Source organism: Betta splendens, chromosome 4 (genome assembly GCF_900634795.4).
Source record: "Betta splendens chromosome 4, fBetSpl5.4, whole genome shotgun sequence".
Classification (NCBI taxonomy): Eukaryota; Metazoa; Chordata; class Actinopteri; order Anabantiformes; family Osphronemidae; genus Betta; species Betta splendens.
In genome coordinates, this window is record NC_040884.2 from 28,576,578 (window position 1) to 28,592,316 (window position 15,739).

A 15,739-nucleotide genomic window follows, 5' to 3' on the forward strand; every position below is an offset into this window, starting at 1 on the left:
AGATGAAACCTTTTAATCCCACCATGGGGAAATTCTGTTGCTTTCAGCAGCAACTAGGCTTTGAGAGAGATAGTAGACAAAAACAGGATACAACAGAATAGACAGACGTGTTGACTGTGTATGAAAAAAATAAACAGCTAAAGCTTTAAAATAACAAGTAATCTTTAAGTAAAGGGTTTAAGAGGTAACATGGGGCATGCAGCAAAATTTATGGGTGGCAGATGGACGGTTGATGAGGTATTGCACGTCTTCAGTTACACACAATGTTAAAGGAGAGATATTGCAAATCGATATTTGATGATGTGGATGACATTGTGAGTTACACAACAACAACTAATTGAATGGACACACTGTGAAGGTACATATTGTGTCACTGCAGTGCTGTATTGTACAGTCACATGGCTGTGGGGAAGAATGACCTGCGTCAGAGCTCCTTCCTGCACTCTGGGTGTAACAGTCTGGTGCTAAAGGAGCTGCTCAGAGCCTCTACAGTGTGGTGCAGGGGAGCCAGCACAAAACTCCATACAGGACTACTGAGGCCACAGTCTCAACGTCTGAGCCCTGGATGTTCACCAGTGTTTGTGGTGGAGGGGACCTTCTGAAGTCCAGAACGAGCTCTTTTCAGGATCAGGTGATTACACTCACACCAGTTCACAAAGTCAGAGATGACCCCCCTGTACTCCTGCTCATTCGCTCCCCGATGCACATCCAACAATGGCGGTGTCATCAGAAAACTTCTGTAGGTAACAGTGGTGGGAGTTGTATTTGAAGTTCAGTGTGTAACATTGTGAACACAGTACACATAAAATTAACTATATATTAGCAAAGGAATGGGAAAAGTCTTAAAAGTCTTAAATTGACATTCCAATGTGGCTTCACCATTTTTCTATTCTTTATTAATTCCTTTAAGGATTACCGTCAAAGCAAAACAAAAAAAAAATTTTGGAACTATTGAAATCTCTGCCAAGAACAGCACAGCAGTTTCAAGTTTGGCTCAGCCTGCCAAGTCAATACACAGCTCTTTTAACCCATTTATAAATGCATTTAACTGAAGAAATGTGTAGCATAGTTATAATGTCAATAAATAATGCATAAGTCAAATAAAATTTTTATTACACTTATTAAACAATCAGCCACTGAGTCAAAGTCCACATTTGAGGTATCAGCATTACAAATAACTCTATTAGAAAAAAAACATTCTGCATTTGGAATTAGACTGAATAATTAATAGGCACACTGAATAAAATATACTGCAGCTCTGACCATTTAAACTGAAATTATTACAGTACATATAGTATAAACACTGTGTTTATTAGAAATGATAGACGATATAAGACATCTCTGTCAGTCTGTCTTTTCCTCTGCCTCCTTCTTCTTCCAAATAATCAAAGCTTCTTGAGAAATGCGGAGTAAAACAACCCCGACACACACTGTTGCAAAACCACAAAGCATGGCAAGGCTGTCTGTTATAGTTAAAGCAGTCCACTCCTTGAAGAGAAGAGCAGAAGCAAGAATCACAGTTGATGTGAAGGTCACATAGTAGAGGGCTTCAAACATGTTGGAGGTGAAACACTCCAGGGCCTTATTGATGAAGAAGAACTGTGTCAGAATACTGACGGCCAGCGTCCCCAGCAAGCCCAGGAAGAGGGTCCGAGCTCTGCTGCCCGACGGCCCATCATCAAACACCTCCTGTCCCACCAGGCCGAGTCCTTTGCTGCTCGGAACTGTGAAGCTTCCCAACAGGGAGCATATGGCGACGTACACCATGATGTTGGATGAGCCGTGAACTGGTGCCACCCACACAATGAGCGCAAACAGCAGCACCACCACAAGCAAAGCATATGTTTGAAACACTGCAGGACGAGAAGGGCATTTTAGTGAGATCTTTTATAATTCTACTATGCTGTATAGTATAATAGTATTGTAGATAGTTATTGTCACTTTTTAATTTACTCATTTGACTTAAATGTGTACTGCAAAGCACAATTTGAAGGCAAAAGATCTTTAAACATTACCTGGGTCCAGTAGCCTTTCCTCAAGCTCCAGTCTGGACGTCACTGCCTGTGCTTTAGGCGTATGGATGATGAGCACAACAGAGCCACAGCAACACAAAACACACCCCAGCTTCCCCAGAATATTTAAATGCTCCTTCAGGACCCAAGTAGCCAACACTGCCCTGCATCACAGAAACAGTGGGTGGGTGTGTAAGACTGTGGAGATCAATGGACTTACTGGTGATGGAAATGCTTATCTCTGAGATAAGGACAAACCCTACTGTTATAATTTTATAGCTAACAAAATGACACAACCATTACCCTCATTTGTTTAGACTCACTTTGTTTGTGACCTTTGCATGGACTAATTTTACAACACGCAAATGTAAAAAGTTAGTTAGTTGGACAGCTACAGTGTTCAGTTACAACAAACTACATCAAAACTTAAAGTTTAAAAGGGAAAATTCTATTTTGTTCTTACCCAAATAACACTCCAAGTGCTCCTAGTGGTGTGACTATCACAGCAGGGGCCGCATTGTACGCCAGGAAATTACCAATTTGGCCAACAATCACTTACAAAATGTATAAACAGGCGTGTTATAACATTTAGCGTTAAAACCTATTAGACACAACTCAGAATGTAAGGTAAAAATAAGTGCGTCGGAGTCTATAGGTGGCGCTATACTCACTGGCCATTGTTCCACTCCACCACACCACATCTCTAAGGTACGACACTCCTAGAGGAAACACCGTGATTTACACAACTTGATGGTGTCATTTAATGTCGCACTACTGTGTATTCTTGAATGAACCGCCATGTCATCTTATCTGAGCTTTACCTCTGTCGCGAGAGCGCAATATTCCCTTTTTCTGAAGCACAAATGTCGACCCATTGATAAAACTTGATATTACGGCTATGACTATTCCAGAAACTGGAAGTGGAGCAGCGCTTGTTCCAGAGACAAAAGTCATGACAACTGCACAATATCAGTGTCTGACTTCCTGGTTTGTGTAGGAGAGGAGCCACTGCGCATGTGCAGCTCATCCAGCTCCCATCTGTACTGTCCACTTCTTTGAAGCGCTCATCAAATACAGTAACATCGGATATGTTAACTTTAGCTAATGTTTCTTATTTTATCAAGTCAGTCATCCCAATCAATGAAGTAAAACATCTAGTCTATCCACCTATTTTTAAACAAGAATATATGGAAAATAGACTTGCCTTAAATGTTTTTTTTCTTAAACGCTCATTTGAACCAGTCTCCATCATTTCTACTGGATTTAATTATTAAGTGACAAACACAATATGTGACACTGACACTGCCTCCTCTTTAGCAGCGTCACATCGCCCCCTTGCGGACATAGTGCATTATCCCAGGCCGACCCCGCCTATCCTATGTCCCGCCCGTATGTGCTCCTAAAGGAGCGTATATTTTGTTACATCGGGCAGTACGAGCGAGTGGATACTAGATGACATCACTGGAAGCCATGTCTCAGCGGGCTGTCAGTGGGACATAACAAGCGCTGCGGGCACCCGAGTTGCTGCTACGTAATCTATTTCAATGCCTCGTGCCCTAGTGCACGACCTGCCAATCAAGTCCATTATGAACGTCTTGTTTGCAGCCGAGAAGCTGAAGAGACGAGAATAGCTCGGGAAGCGACTGCAGGTAATTTGTTGTCCAAATGGTCGTAATGGTCGTGGTGGCGGCTCTAAACGAGGCATCCAGTGTCAGTGTCACGTCTCGGTAGCTTGTACGTCGTCACTTGGTTGACAAGAGCTGCTGTAGCGTTAGCTTAGCTAGCTTACGCTCTGTTAGTTCTAGGCTAGCTGTCTAGTGAGCTAAGCATTTAGCATTAGCCTCAAAGCTTATGTGAACATTACCCAGTGTTGGGTGTCACGTTAATAGCGTATTGATGCGGTGTCACCGTGGGCTATAATCGGCTGCAGCCGTGTTTTTTTGTATATGATATAACTAAAATTACGCCCCTGAATCAAGGTGAACACATACGATGCCCTTGCTAGCGTTTAAATGCTAAGATAGTCTCCTCCCGTCTCATGTAACGTTATATATTTATATATATATGTGTGTGTGTGTATGTATGTATGTATATATATATCTTTGGCCATAAAACCTTTATCCATTGCACAACTTATATAGGTCAACATTGTTTGTGTCATTACGTTTTATACAAGAGATCCCAAACTGCGGTCCTGGAGGGCCGGCTCCCTGCTGCTTTTCCAACTCAACCTGCTGATCACCTTGAATAGGTGTTTCGATTGGCTCATCCAGCTGTTTATTGACTTAATACACCTGATTAAGGTGATCAGCAGGCTCCTGGGGAGAGTTGGGGAATCAGCAAGGGGCTGGTTTGAGTTTGACACCCCTGTTTTACACAATACATCTATATATGTACATATATTTCAGTCCTTATACAATATATATTCAGTTTCAGGCTAAACCAGGGTTTTCCTTGACCTTACTTTGGTTGAAACATTTTTTTAAAACACTGAAACCTAAAGACCTGTATCCTGAATACATGAGTAATTTCTGTGTAAGCTGAGGAACTGATGTTGAGTGTTGTCGATATTTGGATTATATTTATGTTGGTGGTTTTGATTGTGTATTCCAAGAAACTAAACCCTTACTGATTTACAGGGCTTTTACCATCAAATCTCAAGCTTGTTGCCAAGTTTGTTGCCGTTGTTAGTTTGTAACATTTCTTTATATGATTTATTCTTCTTCTTTTGCAGGTTGGCTGCATTTGCAGCCAGGAGAGGAGAGGGGAAGATGCCTTCTTCATCCTTTACCCTCGATGCTCAGCTGAGATTTCATGACAAATGGCTGAAGATAGACTTGCAGGTATGCTTACTGTACTCAGTTGAAGGTGAAAGCTACTGACGACAAATTGAGAGGACTGCACAACATTTAGTGGGCTTGGTCTGTAGTAAAAATCAGTTTGACAGTTCTCGTTTTTAACATAGTGCTTGAATGTAGTTTTAGTTTTTTTTTTGAAGTTCATGTTTATTCAAAGTGTGTTAGATCTTTGTCAAGATGCACTTCAAAGTTCCAAAAGTGGTTCTGTGATGCCATCTTGTCAAATCCAGTTACAAAAAACTGCTTTTTTTTAACATGACCAGCAAAAAGAAAAGAAGTGAATGACAGGGGGCTTTATTTGTTCTACTCGTCTGCAGACGGAATATAGATGATGCAGCACATATGATTATTGCTTTTTGTCTAGCATGTAACACTAAAAGTTTTTGTTGTGAAAACACCCTTGTGTTCTTACTAGTTACTGATAATGTATTGGATGAATATGAAGACTAATCAAGAGGAAACTGCCGTTTTAGTTTGCTTTCTGTCTATAAACATTTGATATTAGTTATACTTTTAGGCTATCGAGTGCATATTTTCTTGTCACAAATCAAGTAAATAAAAAAAATTTTGCCTAGTACAAATAATTACAATTTAAAGATGAATTAAGTCTAACCAAAACATGCATCCACTTAATTACTTTAAGTATTTTAAGCAGTAGCAGTGTTTTATAAACTGGATCTGCTTTTAATTTCTGTACTAGAACATCAAAATAAGTTGTGATCATTTCTCAAAGTCAAATCTTTTAATAGTAACCTCTTGTCATGGACAAACTAAACATACAAATTGCTATTAATAATTTAGTGCTTTAACTTTGATAAGCGATTGATTTTCTAGTTCTTCTTACTTCCCTTGGCAGCGAGCCTTTTCTCCAGAGGGACTGAGTGAGATGTGGAATGAAATGGTCAAAGATGAAGAGATAACATTCGGTGGAGAAGAATCAGCTCACCCAGGTATAACTTTTAGAGAGTGCAGCATTCATTCATTCTGTGTTTCTGACAGATTTACACATCTGACATTTGTCAAATGTTTCATGGGCCAGTTATACACCCATACAATTTGTGAGCCACACACCAAAGTTGTGTTATATAGAAGAAATAAAATTAAGGTTAATCCAAATTTTGTTTTTTAAATCTATTTTAGAGGACTGCACCGACTGCTTCGGAGCTCAGAAGAAGGATGAACCCAATGATAAAGAAAAAAAGGAAGAGGAGGAGACATCGTCATCCGTACATCACTCCATAATTGAGACCTGGGACTGGGGACGACAACCAGGTGATTAAGGTGTTTCCGGTTATTTGGGTGATGCTAAAATCGTGTCTCAAGCTGCTGTTGTTGCTCTTGTTATTCAATGTGCTTCCGTTTCCCAGAAGGATAATTCTTAGCATGATGACACCACATGGTTTCCCAACACCTAAATGTCGGCTAGAAATAGTGATACTGACCATTTCAACATAAGTCTTACATCTCTGTTTATCATCTACATGTCCATCTGCTGATGTCCACATGTTGTGCTGGCATGTGAGGTGTGGAAACTGAAATAACAACTTGTAGTCCGCAGGTCTGAGTGGTTATTTTTACCCCACTGGTGTATAATATTGGTAGGTGTTATAATGCGCTGCAAAATGCCAAAGTGTCTCTTCCCCAGCTTGTGTTTACTGGGGGGACTGGGTGGAACTGTGTTATGGTGCAGGGAGATAAGCGTTAGGTGGGTGGGGTGGTTTTCATTCCTAGTGAGTTCATGCTTCCCTCTTATTTTATTGACTGGACCGTGACTTCAAAGTGATTTGATCGTACTGTGATTGTAACCGGATCACTGCATAGACGAGTGATCTGTCATTGATGCTTACAGTTCACGCAGCCCAGCAAACATCCTGCTTTTCCACTGAGTGGCCACATATCTAGGGCATGTTGACGTGTGCAGTTACAAACTGATAAACACGTTTGTTAGGTTTTTTTAAATCAGGCATAACACATGAGATTTTAAACGTCCTTGTTTCACTTCTCTCGTTCCTGTAGTTTCTATAAATAATTAATTGACCTCATGTTTCTGATGATTTAGTTAATATAAAGTTAATGTCTGGTCATGGGTTATATATGATAAATAGTAAGCCTTTGTCTGACAGGAATCCAAATCTGTCCTGACAGCCGGGCACAGCTGACTGTAATGTGGCTCATACAACCTGAGGCTAGTCTGGCTTACATAAAGCTTAAGTGGATTTCAGACCTGCTATTTTGACCCAACTTGTCTTCCCTACAGCACTGCTGTACAGTCGCACAGTAATGCTTTATTTATCGAGCCAGCTAACAACAAAGGATTGTTTCTTTGGGATGAAGGCCAGTGGGAGAATATTTTAAATCTTGCAAATAAATGTTTCATATTAACGAGTACAAGTGGTAGCTTAAGGATATTCGTTTGATCCAGCCTGGGGGCTAATGAAGACCAGTGGGTGACTGGTGTGTTATTGCTCATTACAGTGCAGTGTAATAAGAAGAAACACACACACAATAAAATGCAGCAATATTCCATCCTAACAAAATAGAATGTACTTGTGCTTCATATTTATATTTGCCCTGTATCAGTCAATGTTAAGTTGTTTGAAAAATCTAAATGTGAATAAATGTTGTCTCTTGTTTTATTGCTGTTAATTGTTGACTATATGTCTCCGATTAACAGTGGACTAACACCGTAGGTTTGAGCAGTTTTTATCATGTTTCTGTTTTTATTGCTGCTTTTGTAGATGAGAATGAGTTGAAGGACTGCTTGATGGTCCTAGTAGATGACCAGCAGAAGCTTTCAGCACAGATGGCTAAAAGCACATTGTCTGCTCAACGCCTGCGCCAGCGCCTTGTCATCCTGGAGCGCTACCACATCTCTCTGAGCCACAGCATGATGGAGGAGAAGTATAAATTCCGCTGGAAGACACCACCAAGCCCTCCACTGCCTGCTGCTGACAACAAGAGGTAAGGAAAGATTGTTGCATATTGGCTTGTTGGATCATCGCTTGGCACAATTTTACTCAGTGACCCTGACCTTGTTATCAGGAAATGGTTGAAGAGGTTTACCTACAGGGATACGTCCCAAAGATGTAAAGAAGCACAACTGGTAATGGCAACGTTTTGACCAAAACATACATTGAAAGTTGACCTTGGGCGTGCTTCAGGCTGTGAGCTGTGCCTGAGGGACACGGGGTGACGTTAATTCTGTGCTCTGTCCAGCATCTGCCTGATTGTGCTCCTCTCGCTTCCCATCCTCTTAACTGGTGCATTTGGTCTACTTTAGCATTCAGATACTGTTCCAAATAACTGGTTTAATAATTTTCTATCTGCTTCCTATTTGTTTTTTTACGTCTATAGCAGCACACACAAGAAATCCAGCCTTACTTTGTTAAAAAGCCAGTCAGTGTCTTTCTATAAGAACTTTAAACATGTGTCAGTCTGTGACTGCTGATTTGTCCTGTAGCCCTCATCCAGCTAACAAACATAACTTGGTTCCTTAAAGAAAATTTTATATGTTGAAAAACCGTGAAATGATCAACTAGTATTTTATGTTCAAAAACACTGAGGTAGGTCTAATTTAAACTGTGTATTTGTTATTTTAGCCCACGTCCAATCAGCAAAGGTGTTGAAGGTTTAGCCAGAGTGGGCTCCAGAGCAGCTCTGTCCTTTGCATTTGCGTTCCTGCGTCGGGCCTGGAGGTCAGGTAAGAATATCTCAGAATACTAGCAATGGTGGTAGTTGCAGTTATTGGTTGAGAACTGCCTGCCTAATAGTAGACCTATTTCACAATTCTTTCTTTTAGCCTGAGGTGTCAACTAGATGAAGACTGTAGGAGTTTACTGTGCTGACTGTAGAGTTCCACTTTCAACTCCCCCACTGTTTACGATCTCTTAAAGCCAGTGGAATTGAGTTTGAACTTCACTGTGCAAACAACCTATAGTTAACGAATGTCTCACTCACTGCTCATGATGATAGTAATTAACAACTTTGGTAGTGGCTGTTCATTCTCCATTGTCAGCTTTACAAGCAAGATGCTGTTATTACACGTGTTAATGTGAGGCCAAGTACTGCCTGTCCGCAGGGACTGGGTGGGAACAAAGAGCTGGCCTCTCCTGTAGCCTTCCTGTAACATGAGCAGCACATACACACAGTGAGCCTCATGTCCTCAGTCCTAGTTGCATTCCTGGAATAAGCTGTAAGATCTACAGAAGGAAACCAGTGTTGTCCGCTGTTCCTGCCATCCTCTATATGAGCTTTTCTCATGCTGTGTTATGGCTCCTATAAGGGCTATTCAGTAGGAGTGGTTTGCACTAAGGTTTGTTGCTGAACATTATTTGTAATCTTATGTCATAATAATCTTAATTTTACATTTTAGGGTAATCTATGTGCTTTATAACAACCCTTTCAAACCATTTGCAATACAAAATAGAGGACGTCTGCTCTTTGTTGTAGGAGATGATGCAGATCTTTGCAGCGAGCTTCTTCAGGAGTCTCTGGATGCCCTCCGTGCCCTGCCGGAGGCCACACTATTTGATGAGGGAAGTGTGTCATCAGTGTGGTTGGAGGTTGTTGAGAGAGCCACAAAGTTCCTCAGGTGACACTTTTTTTATCATTTGCTAATTTTGTACTTGGATAACAAGTAATATGAAAGCTTTTGATATGTCTATCTTCAAATGTATATTACATTTGTGTGTTTATCTGGTGTGGTAACAGTGATGTACATGGAAGTGCCACTACCAAAGGCAAGATTCCCCTACAGGACCAGCATCTGGTCTTGGCCATTCTGCTGGAGCTGGCTGTACAAAGAGGCACTCTCAGGTAACATGATATTCGTTATAACTGCCTTTTCACCTGTGCTTATATTCACACACTTCTTTGTTGCCCATGCAGACATTTCATGCTTTTGTCTTTCCAGTCAGCTGCTGTCTGCCGTTCTGTTACTTCTCCGTCTGTGGGAAAGTGGCACTAGAGAGATGGACAATGAGCGCTCCACCCAGGGAACCAGTGCTCCTTTACTACCCCTCTTGCAGCGCTTTCAGAGCATACACAGCAGCAAAGAAGAGCCCATTCCTGAGGAAGAAACTGAGGTAAAGATGTTTTGTCATCCTAATCAGCATCTCCCTATCACAAAAAGATTAAATCAATATGAGAAATGAAGCAGTTTTCATATTTACATAACTTGACTGTGTCTGTGAGATAACCAGACTATGTTCACCAAGTTTTGCCACAATGTGTGTCCCACATTTTCTGTTGGATTGAGTCTAGTTAGTAATTTTTGTTTGCTCTGTTTTTCAGATCCTCACAGCCCCGCTGAGTCCAAATGAGAGTTTTCTACGCTACCTAACATTGCCACAAGATAACGACCTGGCCATTGACCTTCGCCAAACAGCTGTTGTGATCATGGCACACCTGGACCGCTTGGCTGCTCCCTGCAGTCCTCCGCACTGCAACTCCCCAGCGTCACATAAGGTAACAATTCTTCAACACGAACAAACCAACAGTGTGCCACCATGCTGCTCACTGATTTTCCCATGTGATAAACATGAAAGTAGTATGTTTTTAGTTTTTCCAAATGATAGGAACAACAGTCGGTATTTTCTGTTGTTTTGTATTATCTTTGTTCTAAATATTCTTGATATTTTTGTTTTACTAACGTGATTCTGATGCGATAGAAAGCAATGCCTGACACATCAGACTTCACGTAAATGTGAATCTTCCTTTTAAAACGAATTAAAACTAGTTAATACTGTAGGTTGTATAAAATAGTTTTCTTTTCTTTATGCTTGCTTTTTTGCCAAAAAGTACATTTATCGCTAAAAGACAGTTAATTTTATGAGGTTGATTTCTCTTTTTTTCCAGGGTAATATGCAGGAGGTGATTGCCTGGGGCCTGTTGGGCTGGAAGCTTTATGCCAATGTTAATGGACCCATTCAGTGTAAAGCTCTATCTAGCATTGGAGTCACACAAATAGTCTGTTCAGAAAAGGGTTTTGTCATCCTGTCCAGCAGTGGTAACATTTACACCCAGAACTACAAGAGCACAACTTTGGTCAGTTCTGATTTTAAAAAATATATATATAAAAGGACATGATATTGTTATGTGTCTGCTGCCAATTAACCCACGTGTTTTCCTCTTCCAGGCTCCTATGCTAATCCATGGTCTTAGCTCCAGAAAGATTGTGAAGCTAGCAGCTCATCCTGATGGGCAACACTATCTGGCGTTGTCATCTAATGGGGAAGTGTTCTCCTGGGGTTGTGGGGACGGAGGACGCCTTGGACACGGAGACACCACGTAAGCAACTCAGGAAAATGCTTCAAGGGTTGCTCCCTTTTATATCCTTATCTTGTTGCAACTTTAATAATATGCACTATACATTGTAGTAATTCTTAAATTATTATCCTGTTAATATTATGACATTAACAGTTAGTTATAGGCTTGTTGTTGTTGTTGTTGTTGTTGTTAATAATAATATTATTAGTATAACCAGTTATCATTCAAGAAAAGTAATGTCTTCAAGTTCTTCACAATCAAAGCTTGATGTCTTTCTTTCAGGTATCTAGAGGAGCCGATGATGATTGCAGCCTTCAATGGGAAACAGACAGGAAAGCATGTGGTCCACGTTGCTTGTGGAAGCACATACAGTGCTGCTATTACAGCTGATGGAGAGCTGTATACGTGGGGCAGAGGGAACTATGGTCGCCTGGGCCATGGTGAGCTCCGTATGCATTTAACTTTCAACATGTCACAACTTAAAAGTCATGTAAAATATAAAGCTTTTTCTGTATATAGAAATTAATTATGTTGTGGGTTTTAGGCTCTAGTGAAGATCAGACTACACCTATGCTAGTGACAGCACTGAAAGGATTAAAGGTGGTGGACGTGGCATGTGGAAGTGGTGATGCACAAACTCTTGCCGTGACAGAGAATGGTAAGAATAAGTCGTCATTATTTCATTTCTGACAACTGAGTTTTCAGTATCACTCAGGCAGCAAAGGTGGAGGTTGTTATTCACTTTGTCTGTTTGTTTCAATAGGCCAGGTTTGGTCCTGGGGCGACGGAGACTATGGTAAACTGGGGCGAGGAGGCAGCGATGGCTGCAAGACACCAAAACTTGTAGAGAAACTGCAGGACCTGGACATAGTGAAGGTCTGCTGTGGCAGCCAGTTTTCAATGGCCCTCACTAAAGATGGCCAAGTGTACACCTGGGGAAAAGGAGACAATCAACGTCTAGGTCACGGCACGGATGAGCATGTCCGTTATCCGAAGTTGCTTGACAGTCTACAGGGTACTTTGATGACAAAATGTCTTTCTATTTTTACTTTTTTTTGTCTTAAATATTTTTAATGAAAAAAAATCTGGTCTGCCTTTTGATTTTGTATTTAGGTAAGAAGGTTGTGGATGTTGCGGTGGGATCTACACACTGTCTGGCCCTCACTGATGATGGAGAGGTTCATAGTTGGGGCAGCAATGACAAACTACAACACTTTGATACACTCTTTTCTAACAAGAAGCAGCCCAAAGCACTTCCAGAGCTCAACTCCAAACACATAGTCGGGATCTCTTGTGGTCCAGGACAGGTAATGTACTGTACAGAGCCATTGTCACTGATTTGTAAAGATTAAACATACATTGAACACTATATATATTTTTTTATAGAACTTTGTCTGGTCTTCGTGCTCAGAGTGGACTGTGGGACAGCGTGTGCCCTTTGTGGTGGATGTATGTCCGATGAGCTTTGAGCAGCTGGACCTGCTCTTGAGGCAGGTCAGTGAGGGGATGGATGGAAGCTCAGACTGGCCTCCCCCACAGGAGAAGGAGTGCATGGTGGTTGCGACACTCAATCTACTCAGGCTCCAGGTATGCAACAACTATGCAAAGACCTCTCTAACACTTGTCTTTAAATATTTCATTACAACATTAAGTGATTTAGATAACATTTCAGAAACCTTTCCTCTGTGCCCTAAGCTCCATGCAGCCATCAGTAATCAGATGGATCCAGAAGAGCTGGGACTGGGGCTTGGCAGCGTGTTGCTAAACAACCTGAAACAAACCGTGGTAGTACTGGCTAGCAATGCTGGGGTGCTCAACACTGTGCAGACAGCTGCCCAAGCTGTCCTCCAAAGCGGCTGGTCTGTACTGCTGCCTACTGCTGAGGAACGGGCGAGGGCATTATCCTCACTTCTGCCTAATGCTGGTGAGTGGAAACCTCATCAAAACATTAATTACAGCCCATTAAAAAATGCTAATATCAATGAACAAAAACTAAAATAAAGAGGATTTAATTTTCTGTCTCTTAGCATCTGGAATTGAGATGAGTGTGAGTCCTGGACGCCGTTTCATGATTGACCTGTTGGTGAGCAGCCTAATGGCGGATGGAGGGTTAGAATCTGCACTGAATGCAGCTATCACTGCTGAGATACAGGTCAGTGCATGTAACTGTGCGTGTCTCTCCGGATTTGAATAAACCTAACGTTATTTGTCAATTTTGACTGTGACACTTTTTATAAATCTTTTGCACCCACTTTCATGAACTTACTCATTAACCCTTTACAAACATTCATGTTTTTCACTTCAGGACATTGAAGCTAAAAAGGAAGCTCAGAAAGAGAAGGAGATAGATGAGCAGGAAGCCAATGCCTCAACCATGCACCGTTGTCGCACAGTTTTGGACAAAGATCTCATCAACACAGGCATCTATGAGTCAGCAGGGAAACAAAGCTTGCCTCTGGTGCAGCTTGTACAGCAGCTGTTGAGGTACCTGTACTTTATATGAATTATTTTGGACTGTATAATTTGTACTGTTGGTCTCTTTACTGCATTCCAGTGTGTTGTATTTCAATTCTATAGGAACATTGCATCCCAGACAATTGCAAGGCTCAAGGATGTTGCACGCCGCATCTCCAACTACTTGGAGGCAGAACATGTTAGCAAGGAGCGATCTGCGTCTCTGGATCTGCTGCTTCGCTTCCAGAGGCTGCTTGTGAGCAAGCTATACTTGGGGGTCAATGGTACAGAGCATGTAAATGGATACAGTAAGTTATTCTGTCTATCTAAAGGTTTTTCTACTTGTTCAAATTTGAAAATGTTGCTGGAGTTATGCAGTTTTTGATCTGTTGTTTTGCAGATCCACAACTCCTAGGTGTAGGCTCCCTGTTAAAGAAGTATATTGCCCTCCTCTGCACTCACATTGGAGACATCCTTCCAGTTGCAACGAGCATTGCCTCTTCTGGCCGCCGTCACTTTGCTGAAGTTTCTCGTGTCATTGAAGGAGATCTAACAGGTATGCTTTTTTCCCTTTTTAAAAATTGTTTGCAGGCCATTTTCCATGTTCCAGGCATCAACATTTTTGAGACTTCCCTTTCCCTTTTGTAGGTGTGCTACTACCTGAGTTGGTAGTGTCTATCGTCCTCCTCCTCACCATTGATGCCGGTCTAATGCAGGAGACTGGTTCTATTCCTCTTCTTGCTGGACTTCTGGAGCACCTTGACCATTTCAACCGCCTGGCTCCTGGACATGAGCGAGATGATAATGAGGACCTGGCATGGCCAGGCATTATGGGTAGGATATCAGTTACTTGTGGGAGATTTATGGTATTAACTGCATTCCTTTTGTAGAATGTAACTAGTCCTTATTCTGCTGTGGCAGGATCCTTCTTCACAGGCCAAAGTTCTAGGAACAATGAAGAGGTGTCCCTCATTCGAAAAGCTGACTTGGAGAATCACAACAAAGATGGTGGTTTTTGGACAGTTATTGACGGAAAGGTCTATGACATCAAGGACTTCCAGGCTCAATCTCAGTCACTAACAGGAAACAGTATTCTGGGTATGCAAATAAAAGAGTGAAATTGTAATGTGTAAAATTAGTCTCAAAAAAGTTGCTGAAGCCTTATCCGTCTTGTCCCTTTACAGCTCAGTTTGCAGGAGAGGATCCTGTGGTTGCTTTGGAAGCTGCTCTGCAGTTTGAGGACACCAGGGAGTCAATGCAGGCCTTTTGTGTTGGCCAGTATATGGAGGTATCTTCTCTTTCAACATAATTTTTTGTTTAAGGTAATGTCCTACTTTTTCACTGGTGGCCAGCTTTGATGTTGTGATGTTTCTTTTACAGCCCAACCAGGAGACAGTCACCACCCCGGACCTCAGCAGTCTGTCCTCCCCACTTATTGACCCAGAGAGGAATCTGGGGCTGCTTCTGGGTCTCCACGCCTCTTACCTGGCCAAGAGCACCCCCCTGTCCCCAATGGAGATTGAATGTGCCAGTAGGTTTAGTTATTTTGAAAGAACTTTGTAAAACTCAGTATTGGTCTTTAAAAAATGTATTTGAACTAGTACTTTAACTCTATGTCTTGATAATTTTACATAGAATGGCTCCAGTCCTCCATATTTTCTGGAGGTCTGCAGACCAGTCAGATTCACTACAACTACAATGAAGAGAAGGACGAAGACCACTGTAGTTCTCTAGGTACAACCACGCCAGACAAAGCGAAACTCTACTCCCGACGATTAACCCTCAGTGACCACGCACAGCCTTTTTTACAGGCCATTGCTGACAACAACACTCAAGAACACACAGTGAAGGTACTTGTTTCGATAAGACAGAGTCCACAAGTGAGTCTGAAGCTAAAAGATGGAGTCATGCTTTTGTTTCTGTTTGTGGAATTATAGGATTTCCTATGCCAAATAGAGCGTTGCTGTAAGCAGTACCATCTTATTACACCCATCACCTTCCCACCGGAACACCCTGTGGAGGAAGTTGGCCGCCTGCTGCTCTGCTGCCTGCTGAAACATCAAGACCTTGGTAACCTAGCAACTGGTCTCTGTTTGAGGAGAAATTCCAAGACAATTTCTGTTCTTGCTGCACTGTTTTTGTTTATGT

At 41.7% G+C, this 15,739-nt stretch overlaps 2 protein-coding genes across 4 annotated transcripts in view; one reads left to right on the forward strand and one right to left on the reverse strand.

The window, feature by feature from the left end:
• Positions 1 to 1,096: 1,096 nt before the first annotated feature.
• On the reverse strand, positions 1,097 to 3,035 carry nipa1 (NIPA magnesium transporter 1). The gene is made up of 5 exons (XM_029149316.2): positions 2,834 to 3,035; positions 2,684 to 2,731; positions 2,476 to 2,566; positions 2,016 to 2,176; positions 1,097 to 1,853 (listed from the first exon to the last, which is right to left on the reverse strand). The coding sequence occupies exons 1-5, from the start codon at positions 2,964 to 2,966 to the stop codon at positions 1,345 to 1,347; spliced, it is 942 nt and encodes a 313-aa protein (XP_029005149.1). The 5' UTR covers positions 2,967 to 3,035; the 3' UTR covers positions 1,097 to 1,344.
• A 467-nt stretch (positions 3,036 to 3,502) lies between these two features.
• The window catches only part of herc2 (HECT and RLD domain containing E3 ubiquitin protein ligase 2), a 32,598-nt gene continuing 20,361 nt past the window's right edge, over positions 3,503 to 15,739 (forward strand). For 2 of the 3 annotated variants that reach the window (XM_029146639.3, XM_029146640.3), the window contains exons 1-28: positions 3,503 to 3,661; positions 4,747 to 4,855; positions 5,727 to 5,820; positions 6,011 to 6,142; positions 7,609 to 7,831; positions 8,470 to 8,570; positions 9,320 to 9,461; positions 9,581 to 9,685; positions 9,783 to 9,954; positions 10,163 to 10,336; positions 10,727 to 10,915; positions 11,007 to 11,158; positions 11,420 to 11,577; positions 11,682 to 11,795; positions 11,901 to 12,152; positions 12,251 to 12,444; positions 12,524 to 12,724; positions 12,833 to 13,061; positions 13,165 to 13,289; positions 13,443 to 13,621; positions 13,715 to 13,899; positions 13,992 to 14,147; positions 14,240 to 14,425; positions 14,513 to 14,689; positions 14,776 to 14,879; positions 14,972 to 15,122; positions 15,227 to 15,441; positions 15,529 to 15,661. In XM_029146639.3, the coding sequence (XP_029002472.1) occupies positions 4,784 to 4,855; positions 5,727 to 5,820; positions 6,011 to 6,142; positions 7,609 to 7,831; positions 8,470 to 8,570; positions 9,320 to 9,461; positions 9,581 to 9,685; positions 9,783 to 9,954; positions 10,163 to 10,336; positions 10,727 to 10,915; positions 11,007 to 11,158; positions 11,420 to 11,577; positions 11,682 to 11,795; positions 11,901 to 12,152; positions 12,251 to 12,444; positions 12,524 to 12,724; positions 12,833 to 13,061; positions 13,165 to 13,289; positions 13,443 to 13,621; positions 13,715 to 13,899; positions 13,992 to 14,147; positions 14,240 to 14,425; positions 14,513 to 14,689; positions 14,776 to 14,879; positions 14,972 to 15,122; positions 15,227 to 15,441; positions 15,529 to 15,661 (4,315 nt within the window). In that variant the 5' untranslated portion in view covers positions 3,503 to 3,661; positions 4,747 to 4,783. The remainder of the gene's footprint in view (positions 3,662 to 4,746; positions 4,856 to 5,726; positions 5,821 to 6,010; positions 6,143 to 7,608; positions 7,832 to 8,469; positions 8,571 to 9,319; positions 9,462 to 9,580; positions 9,686 to 9,782; positions 9,955 to 10,162; positions 10,337 to 10,726; positions 10,916 to 11,006; positions 11,159 to 11,419; positions 11,578 to 11,681; positions 11,796 to 11,900; positions 12,153 to 12,250; positions 12,445 to 12,523; positions 12,725 to 12,832; positions 13,062 to 13,164; positions 13,290 to 13,442; positions 13,622 to 13,714; positions 13,900 to 13,991; positions 14,148 to 14,239; positions 14,426 to 14,512; positions 14,690 to 14,775; positions 14,880 to 14,971; positions 15,123 to 15,226; positions 15,442 to 15,528; positions 15,662 to 15,739) is intronic. The other variant, XM_029146641.3, reaches the window with a different exon arrangement.